This window comes from Cynoglossus semilaevis, chromosome 1 (genome assembly GCF_000523025.1).
Source record: "Cynoglossus semilaevis isolate Cse_v1.0 chromosome 1, Cse_v1.0, whole genome shotgun sequence".
NCBI lineage: Eukaryota > Metazoa > Chordata > Actinopteri > Pleuronectiformes > Cynoglossidae > Cynoglossus > Cynoglossus semilaevis.
In genome coordinates, this window is record NC_024307.1 from 14,374,971 (window position 1) to 14,391,198 (window position 16,228).

Below are 16,228 nucleotides of genomic sequence, written 5' to 3' on the forward strand. Positions count from 1 at the left end.
CCCCCTTCAGTCCATTTGGGGAAATGGAGAGCTATTACAATTGAAGACATATGTTTGAGTCAAGTTCAAATCTCCAGAGAACCCTGGTGGACACGGTGACAGCTTCCTGTCGGACCGTGCTCCCAGAGGCTGGAGTCGCAGGACGGACTAGACGGGGTGTGGTGACGGGGTTGGGTGTGTGTCTGGGTGTGTGTTCACGGTGTAGTTCTTGGAGGTTTGTCGTACAGGTGAGGATTTGTCTACAATGTGTTTACATAAGCTCCATACATGCCTCCCCACATATACACTATAGACATGAATAAAAGCCGACATGAAAATGTGGTTTATATCCAACAGAGTTCATCACCAGACTATTATCTCTACAGGTGGGAGAAAAATGATATTATGATAGATGAATGTTCAAAACTAAATCAACTGAGTTAGAGGAATTAGGAGCCCGAGTCTGATACCATAAACTAACAAAACAGAATATTCCAAAAGTTTACATTCATTTACTTATAGATTATTTTTACTAATAAAAATCATTTATGAGGGATTTATGCTATTGATATATTTGAATGGTCTAATTATCATGTCAAAATATGTTTCCTATATTTGTAAGATTTTAGCTTGATAACCTTGACATACATTCAATATGAAATTAGAAGTTTAAAGCCTGAACAACAATGCAGACGTATTGACAACCATGTCTTACACCAAATTAGTTTAATGAAAAACATTCATTTAAAAGTAAGGGAAAATCTTTCCAAGTGCTGTGATTGGCCCACAGGCCTTACTTTTGAGACGCCTGGCCAATGATCAGTTACCATATCTCCATTTTAAACTCATTCCATTCAGGCGATGTGATTGGTCTGTATGGTGGGCTTATATCAGTGGTCACATAAGGAACCTGAAATCCACCAGTTTACCACACCAGACAAACCTCTTCCACTCTATATGGACCGCGCTTAATTTGCCAATTTTCCATTTTGGTCTCGGTGTTCTGCAGAGTGTGAAACGCTCCACTAATTATCTGGGAAGTTGGGCTGGTGAGGCTTGTTGTTTTTAGAGAGCTGGTGGCGAGTCCGGCTCATCGCAGCAGAGAACTTTAATTTGCCAATTTTCCATTTTGGTCTCGGTGTTCTGCAGAGTGTGAAACGCTCCACTAATTATCTGGGAAGTTGGGCTGGTGAGGCTTGTTGTTTTTAGAGAGCTGGTGGCGAGTCCCGCTCATCGCAGCAGAGAACTGTGCACTCTCACAGTGACAAATCACCCATACCCCCCCCAGCCCCCCTCTCTCCCATCATGCTCTGAAGCGGTCTAAAACGTTCAAGGAAAAACTGTAACCGAGCTTGAGAGAACATCAGTACTGGAACTTTTTTCCCCCCCTTCTTAACCCATTCCTCAGTAGGAACACAGTGTGGGGAAAGTCTCAGACCTGAACCCTGGGAGTTGAAGGAGGCTTTGACAGGCAGATTGCAGAGAAGCCGAGCCAAGGTGAGAGTGGAGGGTTATTCTAATCAAGCTAATTCCCTGCAAACCTCAGAAATGATGTCATCCACTGTTTGCTCATTAGGGGGTTTTGTCAGGGGGCCAAGACCAATTCACAGTCAGTAGTGAATGCAAATATGAACCCACTCCTCTCATTTCTTCCTGCCTGGATTCTTTAAGATCAACACTATAGAAAAGAATGGAGACAGAAAGGGGGCGGGGTCTCGGCTCCATGAGAATGACTAATAAACAGATTGTATTTGCCACTAAGCCGGCTCATTGTGACATGTCGTTGGAGGTGCCTCGCTGCAGAAACACCCACTTCTCCACTCACTTTTCCCACAAAGCTCGGCGTTTTTGCAGAGCGTTTTCCGTCCTGTTTCGTCCCTGATGGGGATCACTCACGAGCTGTTAAGCTTCTGAACTGATCTCTGGCCCACACTGTCATCTGCTGTGACTCAGCTCACAGACTGGTCTCTCAGATCCAGAAGACAAATGGACAGCATCAGTGTCGTCCAACGTCACCACACCCAGATCAGTCTGCTCCCTCCACGCAACATTTAAACCTTTCTGTCTATGAAAACTTGGATTAATGGACCAGCGGTGTAGCTCAACTCTATATGGAACTATAACAAGTCTGTCCAATAAGACGACAACCTCAGCGACCTCCCAACACGACAACAGGCACAGAAAACATATACTGCAGAAATAAACTCTGCAGGTAATATTTACTTTTTGGTCAAGTTTTCTGGCAGTTATTAACTTTCCTAATGAGTCGACCAAAAATAAAGGACTTCATAAAAAAGTCAAACACTCAGCGACCAAAAATAAAGGACTTCATAAAAAAAGAAGTCAAACACTTAGAAACTTAGAAAATTGGTCAAAACATATTTCATCAACTCATTTATTACAGTTTCTCTGCTTTTTATTAAATAGACAATAACACTGTGTTAAAATGTGTGCATTGTAGACACACATATCAAATCAAATTTTTTGTCCAGTTATTTGAAATTTTAGGTATTGATTTTACATTAACCAATTAGGTGTATGGCTACAGCGTCACGAAAATGATCGTTTAATGATTCCATTGGTGATAAATGAACTCTGATTGGAGGGCAGTCAGTAATCAATTATATGAGCGGCTTAAATGTTAAATTATTGTAGTTAAAAACTGAACAACCAAGTGTTAATACAACTGCATTTACATAAACGTCACCAGTCAAATGGGAATGCTAATTTGCTAACATGATTTGAATATATTTAAAAAAAAAACTTAAATAACACCATTGTATCTCAGAAACTGACAGTTAAATCACACTTAAAAAATAAACTAATGTAATAATAATAATATAACAATGTTAGAGCTGAGTTAAGGAAGTAGTGAAACCACACCGTGAACGTGTGTGGACCTTCAGTCACCGTCCAACAGACTAACCCTTCCCTCTGACAAACTCTGTCTTCTATACGGTGCTGAGGCTGATTACAGTCAAACTCGTGAACCAACGGGAGCACAGTGTCCCGGCCGTGGACAGTAAATCACTCCCTCTGCTGACGGTGCTGAGGAAGCCTCTCCGTGTGTGCGTTTCAGGTGCTGTTCATCTGGCAGAGGTTTCAGAGGCCGGCCTCCAGAGAAAGAAAACAAACCCTGATCTGCTTCCCCACGAAAGGCTCCCTGTGAGCCAGCGAGGAGGCTGTCCAGTCGCTGCGGCCCATACGGACCAGGATGTTTGGGTTAGAAAATGACTTTGCTACTCCCTCAGCCCCTTTCTCTAATTGCCCCGAGGTAATTACCTTGTCTCCTTTTCACTTAAGAAAAAAAAAAAGCAGCAGGGAGTTATTGTAGCTGCTCTGTTAAAATTAGCATGCATTCTATTTTTATTACAATTATTACTGGAGTTGGAAAAATAAATGTATTAAACCAGAAGCCACAATGAAGGTAAATACCAATGAAGTATTAAAATAAAGTATGTAATAACCGATCGGCTTACGTTCTGGTGTTTACCCAGCCGTACACAGAATGAGTGAAGGACTGCAATTAAACAATCCTACAGAAAGGACTTTACTAACAAAACATTTCCTCAAGTAATCACAATAAAAACATCTGCAAAACCACAGCGGCCTGCGCCTGATCACTCCAGACGTTTCCTTTAAAAAAAAAATAGCCATGCCATCAATTTAAAGTCAATTTTGAATATGATGGGGGAGCGAGGGGCGTAACAGCAGAGGCCTGAGCGTGTCTTTCTGCCTTCCTCCGGCTGGGGACTGATAGATTAGTGCAGAGAGCAGATTCTCCCCTGGGTGCCATAGATCAGCCCGCAACAGTCCAAGTACCATTATGAAACACACTCCAGGGTACAGCCGTTCAGAACAGACCAGAACACCAATGAAGATCTCCACAGAGTTCTTCTTGTGGGGTAAAAGACGGGGCTGCAGGTCAAATTTAACACTGATAATTCTGCACTTAATGCTTTGAGACATGCAATCCTGAAAACCTACAAAGTTGTTGAGATTTTTTTTTTAAAGTTACTGAACAGATACAGAGTGTAATAAATAAAAGTTTTCCTGAGTGGAGAGACAGTTATGCCCTGTCAACAAAGAGACCCTCAGGTTGAGGTTATTGTTGGACATATGTCCACCTTTTGAACATGTCAACATCGGTGTCTCGCTATAGAAACAGCTGTGGGTTCTTCCAAATACGGCCGGCTGTATTCTCCTCTATTCTTATGGAGAAAGCATCAGTCAGGCTCTGTGATTACAGAGCTGCCCAGCTGGGCGCTGATAACTTAACCGTCCTGCGTACCATTTCTCGGGCCGCCGCTCTCCCCTGGACCAGCTTCAAACGCTGCGCAGCTCCTGCGCCTTGTGTGGTCTCTGGCCGAGTCTCGCTGCGACCTCTTGTTTTAAAATTCACACAGGCCATAGAAAATCCCACCCTGTGTCATAGCTGAGTCATTATTTGGATCTTGGTGTAGGGTGAAGCCATTTCAAGAATGGGTGAACTGAATGAAAGCTTGGAGGCTGTTCAGAATAAACGCCAGCACTGACTGCTGTGCTGGAAATATTTTTAAAAAAAGGTTCCACTGATACCTGCGGCAAACTAAACACAGATGTGGAGGGATTATCTCATATTCGAGGAGCTACCTGACCAACTCCAGTGAAACACTGTGTGTGTGTGTGTACATGTTAAAGGATCAGTAAAGTTATCCATCTTTGCAGTGCACCTAAAACACATGACCCTCACCACACACTGCTACTGAGGACAGGCTGCAGGGAGCTGGACAGTAAGAAGAACTGAGGAAGGCTCCGCAGCTCTCTTCTGCCCTCTAGTCATCAGAATTCTAAAGGTTCTTCATGGCTGTAAATCTGAAACAATCCCTCAAATCATTGACTGAAACGATTCAAATCCAATTTGATCACAGTTTGTTAAAAAAACGAGCTCAAGAAATTGAATCAAAAAGGCTCCGACTTAGTTTAGAAATTGAATCAAAAAGGCTCCGACTTGAATTTCTTTTTCTGTTCCCCCCTTAGTTGTATTCAGTGGTACACCAATAATATTAGTAAAGTTAAAATAGCACTGGACTAAACAGCAGATAATTATATTAAAATAATAATAATTGCTACAGAAATCCTCATAAACCTCTGTCATCAAACCAATATCTGATAATACACCAGTTGTAATATATTTATAAATATATATATGAATATATATATATATATATGCATACATATAAAAAACGTTTAAAAAAATATGAAAAATATGACGTGTTTGAAGTTCTGGTAAAATACAAACTTTTTTCAGTGTAAAGTAATGATACTAGAATTTTCGTATATACAGGTCAAAATTCTGATCAATTTCACGAAACAATGTCATTGTAATAATATTGATTTTGACAAGCCAAGATACAAATATATATTTAATTATGATCCATAAATATTGGAAAACATTTTTATATTTCAGCTAACAAATGTATTCATGAATCAAACTGGAGTGACTCCTGTCCTGGTTCTAAAGGGCTGATCCTGTAATAATTAGTGTTGTAGAACACATGTTACACACAGTCACACACACTATATCCAACCAGAAGTTCATTCAAACCTGTGATATTTTCATTGATTCCTCTTTAAATTTTAAATGATAACCCACTGGTAAACAAAATCCAGGCGTAGCCTCTCGTTCCGTTTCATTTCCCATCATCTAGTTTTTCCTCCTCCTCTGCCAGCGTCTCTCGCTCTGAAGTGTGTCATCCTCCAACCGCTCGACATCAGAAATAATACAAAGTGTCTATAAATTGAAGTCTCTCTAATTAAAGCCTTGTCTGGGGACATGTCTGAGCACAGCCGCCAGGCTTGGGATGTATGCTTTGAATCTACACAAATTGGCCCCGGAGCACAACAAATTACATGATGATTACTGCACTGGCCAAACTGCAGTTCATGTTGCTCGTTCACCCACACTGGGCGAGTCTGTCTGCTGACTACACAGCAGAAAACGGGGAGAAAGAATTACAGTCCTGGGCTGAGGCTTACTGTAAAAACCTGAGTTGTAAACTCCCAGCTCATCCACAGAATCACACAGAATACACTGTACAATATACAAGGACAACTGGCATGTAATTCACTGGTTTTAGTTAAGGTTTGTTCTTCTTTTTTTTTGACAGTACTTATTATGTTTATTTATATTTATAGCAGCAGCCCAGAGGTTGTTTTTTAATCTAAATTCTCCAATCATATACTGTATTATATGGAGTGAAAACAAATATTTACTTTGACCCCCACCTATTTTTTTTTTTAAGATTTTTTTTGAACATTTTTCTTTTTAAGATTATAGGTTACAAACACATCAATTTGGTTTTCTCTCACCACAGTGCAGCAGCCCCCGGTGCCTGACCTGGTACAGGGCGAGAGGTTAAATGTCTAATTTAAAGCTTTTCACCAGACGTCAGGTTCACGATGAAGAAGGTGGTGGAGACTGAACAGACGCTATCGTGTGGTAGAAGGGGGGGGGAATAAATCTGAATTTTTTGTATTTTTATTAGTTTACCACTTTATTATGCAATGACTTTAATAGTTGCCCATATTTGTGTAACCTGACAGTGATATTGGTAGAACGCCTGTTGTAACTGGATCTCAGAATTGTACGTCCATTTGAGTAAAGCCTTGGAAATATTTATTTTTATAGTACGTCCATTTGAGTAAAGCCTTGGAAAGATTTATTTTTATAGTTTTCTTTTTTAGGTAGTTGATTTAACATCTTTCTAAAAAAAAAGTTACAAATGATATTTTACTCATAGATTTTTTTTTTCTTTATTTGATGCTTGTTGCTTCTATGTTGATCACAACGACTCCCATTTACACTCGACATGTGACATGTTTAACTGCTCCTCACCATCAGAGGGAGCCACCTGTCTCCAGGGAGGTGTGACCGTAAAGACTCTTTACATCAACCAGAAACTGATGAAGTTCCTCAGCTGAGGAACGAAAAGTCTTTCAAGCTCAAAGACGTCCAGTTTTATCACAACTATGGATAACCTGACCTGGACGAACGAGAATCTCCACAGACAGACTGTCTCTATGCTGCTCTTATTCAGTCTTCACTGGGTTTTCAAAAAATATTAACATTGAATTGTAAGCAAATGCAGGAGGAAGAAATATATAAGGAAACTATGAATATGTTTCTCTTTAATTTAATCTGGCATATTCTCGACACAACAGCAGGAGATAAAATACATGGATTAGTGTAAATGAAAAAAAAAAACATTTACACTATTACGCACAAATCTGTAAATATTGAAAAAAAAAATAGACCTCACACACTTGAGTGTGTATTTTTTTGTCCTGGACAAACACACTCGATTACATCCGATTTCCCCATCATCAATAATTCACATGCACGCAAAACAAATAAACACAACTTGACCATGTGTAACATTGAAACACACACACACACACACACAACCATTTCCTCTGCACAAATACATAACACAAACACACACGGAGACAAACACACACACACACACACACACTTTTCTCCAGTGTAAACTCTCTCTCTTTCCTCCTGGTCACTCTCAGTCTAACTGAGCCTGTTCTTTGGCCCACGTCCCTCCACAGTTTTATTATGGTTGCCATGGGCTGGGCTACGTCTGCCCACACCTTTCACTCCGTACCTGCCGTCAAACACAGTGGTGTTCTCATCGTTCACTCTGTGGATACACACCACGCACACACAATAAAGACTTGTCCTGCTGCATAACGCCGTGACCAGAGCCGTAAATGTCTTTTATTTGCTGCACAAAACCACGCACGGATGCAATGCAACACCGTTCAGCACCACGTTGAATCGGCCGCACGGGATCCTGCCTCACCGTGTCCAGATTTTAATAATTAGTACCTGAAATAGGAGGCAACGATCCAAAGAAAGCCTCCCATGTTGAGCAATCATAATTATCCTCCTTCATCCACTCTTACCATAACACTGTAATTATTATTATTTTAAGAGCCTGCATGTACATGACAGAGCCCTGTGTGTGGGTTGCATGGGATTTTTTTTCTTTTTTTTTTTAATCAAACAGTGAAAACTGAAGTCAGTTCTGGCTTCAGTAAAACTGAATTAATGAAACTAAATGATAACAAATGCCCTGAAACAACACCACAGTTCATTATGGCCGTGACTGAGTGGAGTCATTCATTTAAATCCATTTAAAACAAAGTGTAATTATTAACCCATGCATAAATGATCATGAATCACATAAGAACTAACTGTAAAAAAAAAGAGGGAAATCAGAGAATATTACAAGTCACCAGTGATGAGCTCATCTGATTAGCACAACAAAACTTGTCACTGAAACTAATTTTTATGTTACAAGGTTTTTACCCATTCAGAAACGTTACTTTTTTAGTGTCTTTACACATAGCAACACATTTCAAACACACTAGCAGTTTAAAAATATTTGTTTAGAAATATTCACAATTTATACAGCTATGGTGCAAAGTAAGAGATGGAAATTAAAATTAGACTAAATCCCATCTTTAGACTTTAAATATAAACTTACTTCAAGATTTTTATTTGTCATTGGGCCGACTGCTCTTGTTGATAAAACAAAAATGTATTTTAAAAAAGTGTTTTCAGTCATCATCCATTCAACCCAAATATTCATGAAACAGTTTGAGTTTGATCCCAGTCGTCATTGTTGTTCAGTGAAACCAAACTCACTCTCATTAACTGATGCTGTTTCCTCTTCAGAGAACGCAGCATCAACATACTGGACTGTGTCCCTGACAACCAGCTGATCCAGAAGTCACACACAGCAGTGTGTGCGGCCCGCCCTGGCCCACTTCTAATGTCTGGCCGTGCCTGTGACCGTGCATGCTCTGGTAATTCTGCTTTCTGTGTCTTGGCTGGACTCCCCTTCAGCCTCCTTCTCCGACTGTTTGGCTTCCTCGGTTCTTACACTAGCAGTGAACCATTTTCATAAATCATGTCATTAAGATAATGTCGGGAGCACCGGCGCAGCTCGTACATCACTCTACTTCGTTTCCCACCACGCCGGTTCTGGACACAGTTTCCAGCTTGTTCTAAATTTGGATTTTACTATTTTGCTATTTAAGTCTTGATTACATCAGCATTAAATCAGGCATATAGAGAGAACAGAAAAGAAAAAAAAATGGTACGGTTTTAGTAAGTCATTTGACAATTGTGTCAGTCAGCTCATTTACTGATTTACTCATTTACTTTACTGTCCTGCGGTCATTTGACAATTGTGTCAGTCAGCTCGTCAGCCGTAGACTTTACTGCCCTGCACTCAGTGAGGCTGCTGTGGCCTGAATATAGAGCCTCCAACAAACACATTGAGGGGGTATTTGAAGCTCAAGGTGATTTGGTGAAACAAAAAGGTTTAAATGACCCTAAGCAACTTAACTGCATCATTCTGCCCATGCAGTAAAATGCGTGAAGAATTTTAACCTGATTAAATTCACAGAGTTTAGTGGTTTACCCATACATTTGGACAGCCACAATAATTTCACTGCATATTTTCCAGTTGCATTCTCACTACTCGTAAGTCCTGTTTGGTTTGCCCTCTGGTTTCTTATGACTGGTGCTTTTGAAGGACATTATGAATTGCTTGTTTGTTCTAAGCAACGGTTTGTTTGTTGTAATTATCCACATACGGTTGGTTACGTTACATTAAGCTGTCCAGGGGTATTCATTTATCCAATACAAGGTGGTAATGTATATACACACATACCTATATGTACACATATATTATATGTATACATATATATGCACACATACCTATATGTACACATATATTCTATATATTCGTATATAAGCGTCCTAATTCTAATGACACAAGGATGTAAGTTGCATTGTAAAAAAAGCATCAACTCTAAATCCTGGTTAAAGCTGAGCCCTGAGGAGTAAAGACAGATGTGTCCTGTTGAGGATTTCTCCGTCAGCACCATCATGGCTCATTTTAACCAAGCCAGCCACGACCCCTGTACTCTCGGACGTGTGTCTGTCAAGGATGGAACAGAAGATGTAAATGGCTACTATTTACTGTGAGCCAAAGAACATTAAAAAAAAGTGAGAGACGTGAGCCTCTGAATGCCCTCCTACAACAAGAGCAAATTTGAAAAAAAAAAAAAAAAACAAGCTGTGGGGCTGATTTAGAGGAACAGGCCAACTAAGCAAACCATCCAGAATCAACATTACTTCAAACATGAGGTCATCTAAACATCTGTCTACAACATGTCCGCCGGGAGTTCAATCAAAGCCCCGCTCCAACATGTACAATTGTTTCTGGAAATAAATATTAGGCCTAATTCGGCAGTGATTGGTACAGCCACTAGGGAAATTGTAAGAAAAAAAAACCAACTAAAATACAGCCTTTGTCACTGGATAACCTGCCCTGCCTAAACATGCTACCACACACAGTATTTATTTAATTTCCCCTCTCCTTCTTTCTTCCTCCCCTTCATTTAGACTAAGTGGCTTTATTTGTTCTTTAGCCGCTGATTTCAGCTTCCCTGTTTCAAACCAATTAGATGTGATCGAGGCCCTGACAGTCCGGAGGGAGAGCCGTGGTAATCACACGGAGGGCGTCTGTCTCATGTCGTTACAGTCCATTTGCTGGAGACAGATCGATTTACTCCTGGACTTTTTAGAACAAAAATACATCTACCAAGAAGAAACAGAGGAGTACGAGAAAACATGACCAGTTACCAGGATTTATTTTTATTTAATCAAATGTACTCAATCAAAAGGACATTTTGAATAATATGAAGCTTCTACAGTCTGTATTATTTTGTTAGCATCACACCAATACTTATTATGGCCCTACTTTAAAGTTTACCTAACGCTTCATCATAATCTCAAAGTCTCAAAAAGTTATTAGAAAAAAATACCGCAAACTAAAAAAGCGGCAACGTCCCTTTACCTTAGAAGGCAATAACGTAGCAATACAGCAGGGTAATACTACCATCTTGTGGACAAAACTGGAACAAACTCCAAGCGAAACCTTCAAAATCACATACAATACAACTGCACTGCAGAAAACTTCCATAAAATGTTCCGATTCGTCAAATGGGTGATTTTTTACATGTGTTGGTGATGTTCATGTGGCCCAAATTAGACTTGAAGATTTAGCCAAGTCTGTTCACTATTACAAAGAAAATAAAGCAGAGACAATAAATGGTCATTTATTTTTATAACTACGTCTCACACAGACATTCTGTGTCATCTTGCAGGCTGTAAAAAACATCAAAGTAGAACATAAACTGACAATAAGAGGATGTCGTTCAACCCTCTTAAAATTATACTGTATGTAAACTTTCATTTAATTCAATACACAATTTTATAAATAGCATCAATAACAACCTGTTCCATAAAATCGACAGAAAGTGTTTAATCATCATAACATCCATAACCAAGTTATCCACAATTAGCTTATCTGCCTAATTATAAAATAAAGCTTGTGACACCCTGGAGCACAGTAAGAGTAGAGATCTTTAGTGTAAGGTATCAGCCTTTATAATAATACATCTGATCCAGGCACACTTTAAAAAGTGGTCTGAAAACATGTGTGTGTGGCTTCTTTCTGTTTACATAATTAATCAGATTAAACTAAAACAAAAATCTAAATTTAAATGGAAATTAAGGACAAAATGTAAATTTGAGTAACCTGCAGTGAAGATCAAGATATCGAGATATCTTTGAAATCTGGACAAATAGATTTAACAAATGTCAACTTTTTTCCACCATTATCTTTTCGCATGTACACTTGTTTGCACATGAGCCAATGTGAATTAGTAAATACACAAAAAAGTGAGCAAACTGTCCAGAGACGGAGGTAAATATTGGACTTTGGGAGCGAGAGGAAAATCACCTGTAACACACTGGCCACGCTGTCCAGAGAAAACATTTGACTTTGAAAAACATTTTCAGGCTGTCAAATCCATTAGCATCGATGGGATAAGACAGCACAGAGAGGCCATTGAGTACTCAGTGTATTTCTACTGCAGCTGTAACATGTATTCTAGAATGACTGCTAAAGACCAGGGACGTTAAATGAAATGATTCGAGACGTCTGCTGATGTTGACGTCAGGAACAACAGACCGTAAGAAATGACATGAAGCACCTCTCCATCATGTACACATACAAACATCATGAAAAAAAGAATCCAGCCTAAACATGACTGTTTAGTATCACACTCTAACACCAAACAGTTCTGACATCAACAAAGCTTCTGATGTAAACCAAAGTCTCCTCAGCTCACTTTTAACTAAACACATGATTGTCAGTTGTCAGTAAAAACACTGACCTGCTGACTGGCCTTTTGCCAGCGGTTTAAATTGGAAGTTAAATATTTGAATCAATGGTAAATGTCCATTTAATAAGGTAAAGCTATTGTTTAACGTTTAAAAAGTTCCACAAAATATTAAAAAAAAGCAGGGCAGCAGTTTAGAATGCCTGTTTATGAACATTATCTTTATGACCTGATATTTCTGCAGAAAAAAGAAAAATAAATACACAAACAAATAGTTGCAGATCATTACTGATTAAAAGAACATATGTTTCTGGTTGAATATCAAGCAACAAATATGCTGTTGTAGAGCTGCTAGTCCTCTGTTTTTAATACGGTGCAATGGGGATTTTAAAAAAGTCTGAATTTGTTTCTATCCCGTATAAGTCTTAGTCATTTGGGATTTAAAAAAGTATTTGTACAAAGTAATTTAAAATACTTTAAAATCTAAACACACCCTAAGGGCTTTCTTCCATGTGCGTTAATACCTATTTAAGGGAAAAAGAAACAGGTGCGTTCGAAGACCTGTTAGCCTAGTATGCTAACAAGAACCAGAACAATTTGCACATCTCATTAACATTTCAACTGTTGACAAATTCGATAGGAAACGACGTGAAAAAGTAAATTACAATCCCACCAGTCAGGAGAAGATATTATAACGTCACGTGAGCCTGAAAGATGGTTAACTAAGTCACCGAAAAATATCCACCAAATCCAGGTTTTGTCAGCGCACCACAAATTGAATTCCAGTGTCAATTTACTGACTAAAAAGTAGTAGTTTTCACTTTCCTTGTCAAACGTTCATACGTTATTTGAGATACCGGTTCAACATATGCACATATATTTATATATATAAAAAATTACAATGTTTTGCTAAACTTCTGGTTATGTATGCATATTTCATATAAGAAAAAAAATATTTTGTAGTAATTATTTCAAAGAAAGAATAGACTGCTGCTGTTGACGCCTCAAAAAAAGTATGTTTTAGACAAGACTGTCTAGTATAAGAAACATATCAGCTGGAATGTATTATCACTGATGCTCACACTCCAGTCTGGTGAGTTTTTTCTCAGTATGGCTGTATGCAAATCTTGCAACAACGAGTTTCTTTTTATCACCATAACGGTTCAGACCATCAGTGTCACCTCATATCAAAACTGCTGCTGCAGGAATGGACACCAAAGCTATTGTTAGCCATGACAGACCTGGTTCAGCCGATCAGCCAGAGAGCACATGATAACACCGTTCCCAAAAAAGACTTCCACTTGAACACCACAGCTGTAACTGTACTGACAGTTTGTACTAATCAAATCTTTTAAATGAGAAACGAACATTTTTGTCATCTCACATCCACATCTGAACCCTTGAGGACACCACATTCCTCTCCATGATTTTATGTGCGGTCACTCCCACATTATCTTTTCTACAAAAATAATGATGATAATGAATAATGATGGCAAAACGTAGGTTCAACACCAGTCAGAGCAAATTCAAACTTTGCATGATCCTAGTCATAGTCCTCTGTTTTCTGTTACTAAATCTGGAGTCAACTGTACACAGGCTAGGAAGTGAGAGCAATGTGCTGTTTTCAAAAGTGATGCTGTAACTTTAGTCTAAAACTATGCTAAAACTGGCTTTAAAGGGTTGTATTGCTACATACCCTAAACATCTGAGAAATGTTTAAATGCCTGGGGGCCTAACATCTGAAAATCATTACTGGCGTTCATTTCTTACGTAATATATTACGTAATATATATTCACAAAAAAGAACCGGGAAAAGTTCTGCGCGTGCGCGAACTTCATGTTCTCGTTTGTGAAAGTGAAACACACAGAGAGCGAACTATCTTGGTTCAATTTTTAACCTTCGCTCTCTCCGCGCATGCGCGTCTACAGACTACAGACAGCGCTTTCTCCTCACGGAGCTTGCGGGGAGGCGGAGGAGGACGCTGTTTTCACACTCCGGTCAACGTGTGTAAGCTCTTAAAAACTTGCGTAATCACAGTTTATTAATTTTTTCCTCACGGACAACAAACTACAATAGCAGCTGAACTTACCAGCTGATCCACCGGCGATGATCTGGTGAGATGCTTCCCTCAGGAGGCTCCTTGGTTTCGGAGAAGACATTTTTAAGGTGGTTTAAGTTTCCTAACAGAGGGGAAATACAGCCACCGTTACTCGTTATCTGTACTCAGTCTCTAAAGTTCACAACCACAGTAGATAACAAGTCTAAGAATGCAGCACCGGTGCAGGGTGACACTCACACTTACCCTCGCTGCGGTCTCGGCTGATTCTGTCTCCGGTGACTGGAGTGGCTTTCTCCTGCAGCAGCTGAAGCCCACGCTAAAGACAAGCGTCAGAGCTAGGCTAGGCTAAGCTAAGCTAAGCTAGATCTGGAGACAATTAGTTGCAGAGAGAGCGGATAGATATCCGCCTCCTGCCTGCACTCCTCCCCCTCCTCTCAGTTTCTCTCACACACACACACACATACATAGAATGCTGTGACATGACTTCATATAAAACTGATAAAACTCAGTGACCCACACTAGAGTCAAAGGTTGTTTTCATTGTCATCCAGGCCAATAAAGATGTATTCACATTAAATATTCCAGGCTTAATTACTTTTCATGAGATACTACAAACAGTAATCTTGCATGTACTTTAATATACGTTTTTGAATAATAAAACAGATGAAATATTTGTAACGGTTTTATTTGTAACCATTGTATCATCTATTGTTTTGACTCACTGTAGTATACTGTGGAATGTAAACTCTTACATAACCCCAGCACAGCCCCATGTTCTCCCTCTAACTCAGGCCTGTAGAAGGTCAGTCACTGTGCTGCACCGTCCTTGGTACTTTGTCAAGACTTCTGTCAAACTGTTTGAACTAACAGTACAGTCCACATCCTTCACTGTAACTCTTACACCTAAACTGTTCTGGGTGTAGTTCATGAAGGATGACTACTCCGACTCATCCTCGTGTCTTCTGTGTGACTAAATTAGGAACAAGGATACGTGTCACCTTTAGGGATGAATATAAAATGAAGCTGATTGTACCAGTTTTAGAAGATTGTGTTTACATATTAACATATTAACAAAGTCACGTGTATTGACAGTCTGCGGCTATACAGTATCCCAATGCTTACTCCGTCTCATGGTACAGATAAAGAAGTGTTTTCTGAAATAATGCAACATTAATACATCTGGCATCGACTGCTTGGTTATTCACTGGGGGCTCTTCTGCATTCACTGGAACAGGAAAAAACAAAAACAGGAAATACCAGGTTTTACAATTCTGAGGGAGAAAATATCTGTGTCAGAAGAAAAAAAGGCATCTTCTAACTAACCTAGAATCCCAACCATACTCTTAAAGTGGACATGATGCTACTTTTATGAAAATTAATATGGTTCTTCATGTCTCCATTTAATGTTACTAACATTAAATAGAGTTAAAAAAAAAAGAAGCCTTGAGCACATGTGGAAAATTTGCCAGTTTGGGTCTATAATGTAGCGGTTGTCACATCTGCTTTACATGCATAAGGTCCTGGGTTCAAGCACCAGGGGAACCACATACTTAACAGTGCCTCCTGTGGCAGCCTGCGTGGGTTGCACATTTCCCCATTTATTTAACAGCACTCTTCTGTAACTGGTCTCCAAGACTTTACTTTTGAATGTTTGTTGTTAGTGATAGAGTAATGACGATGATGTTTCTGTAGGCTGTAGTCAGTGGTTAGTAGTTACATGTGTTACTTCAACAAGTAACAGGAAAAGCCTGAGTGTCTGTCTCCCCTGTGTTGGTACAGATGACAGCACACTTCTGCCTCGTGTGTTTACATAATATAGCTGCTGCACTTTTCTTTTGGGCCGCAACCCATATTGAGATGGAGGACAGTGAGTCGTGTCTTTCTGTGTCCAACCACAGCTTCATTAAGAGACAAACTATTCTCACTGTGCTTTA

The 16,228-nt window shown here is 39.5% G+C and overlaps 1 protein-coding gene across 1 annotated transcript in view; it reads right to left on the minus strand.

Annotated features, from left to right (window-relative positions):
• slc25a21 (solute carrier family 25 member 21) overlaps nt 1-14,737 on the minus strand; it is an 82,102-nt gene extending 67,365 nt beyond the window's left edge. Inside the window, exons 1-2 of the mRNA XM_008312640.3 lie at nt 14,538-14,737; nt 14,325-14,415 (exon numbers count right to left, since the gene is read on the minus strand). Of these exons, the coding sequence (XP_008310862.1) occupies nt 14,325-14,394 (70 nt within the window). The 5' untranslated portion in view covers nt 14,395-14,415; nt 14,538-14,737. The remainder of the gene's footprint in view (nt 1-14,324; nt 14,416-14,537) is intronic.
• Nucleotides 14,738-16,228: the final 1,491 nt, after the last annotated feature.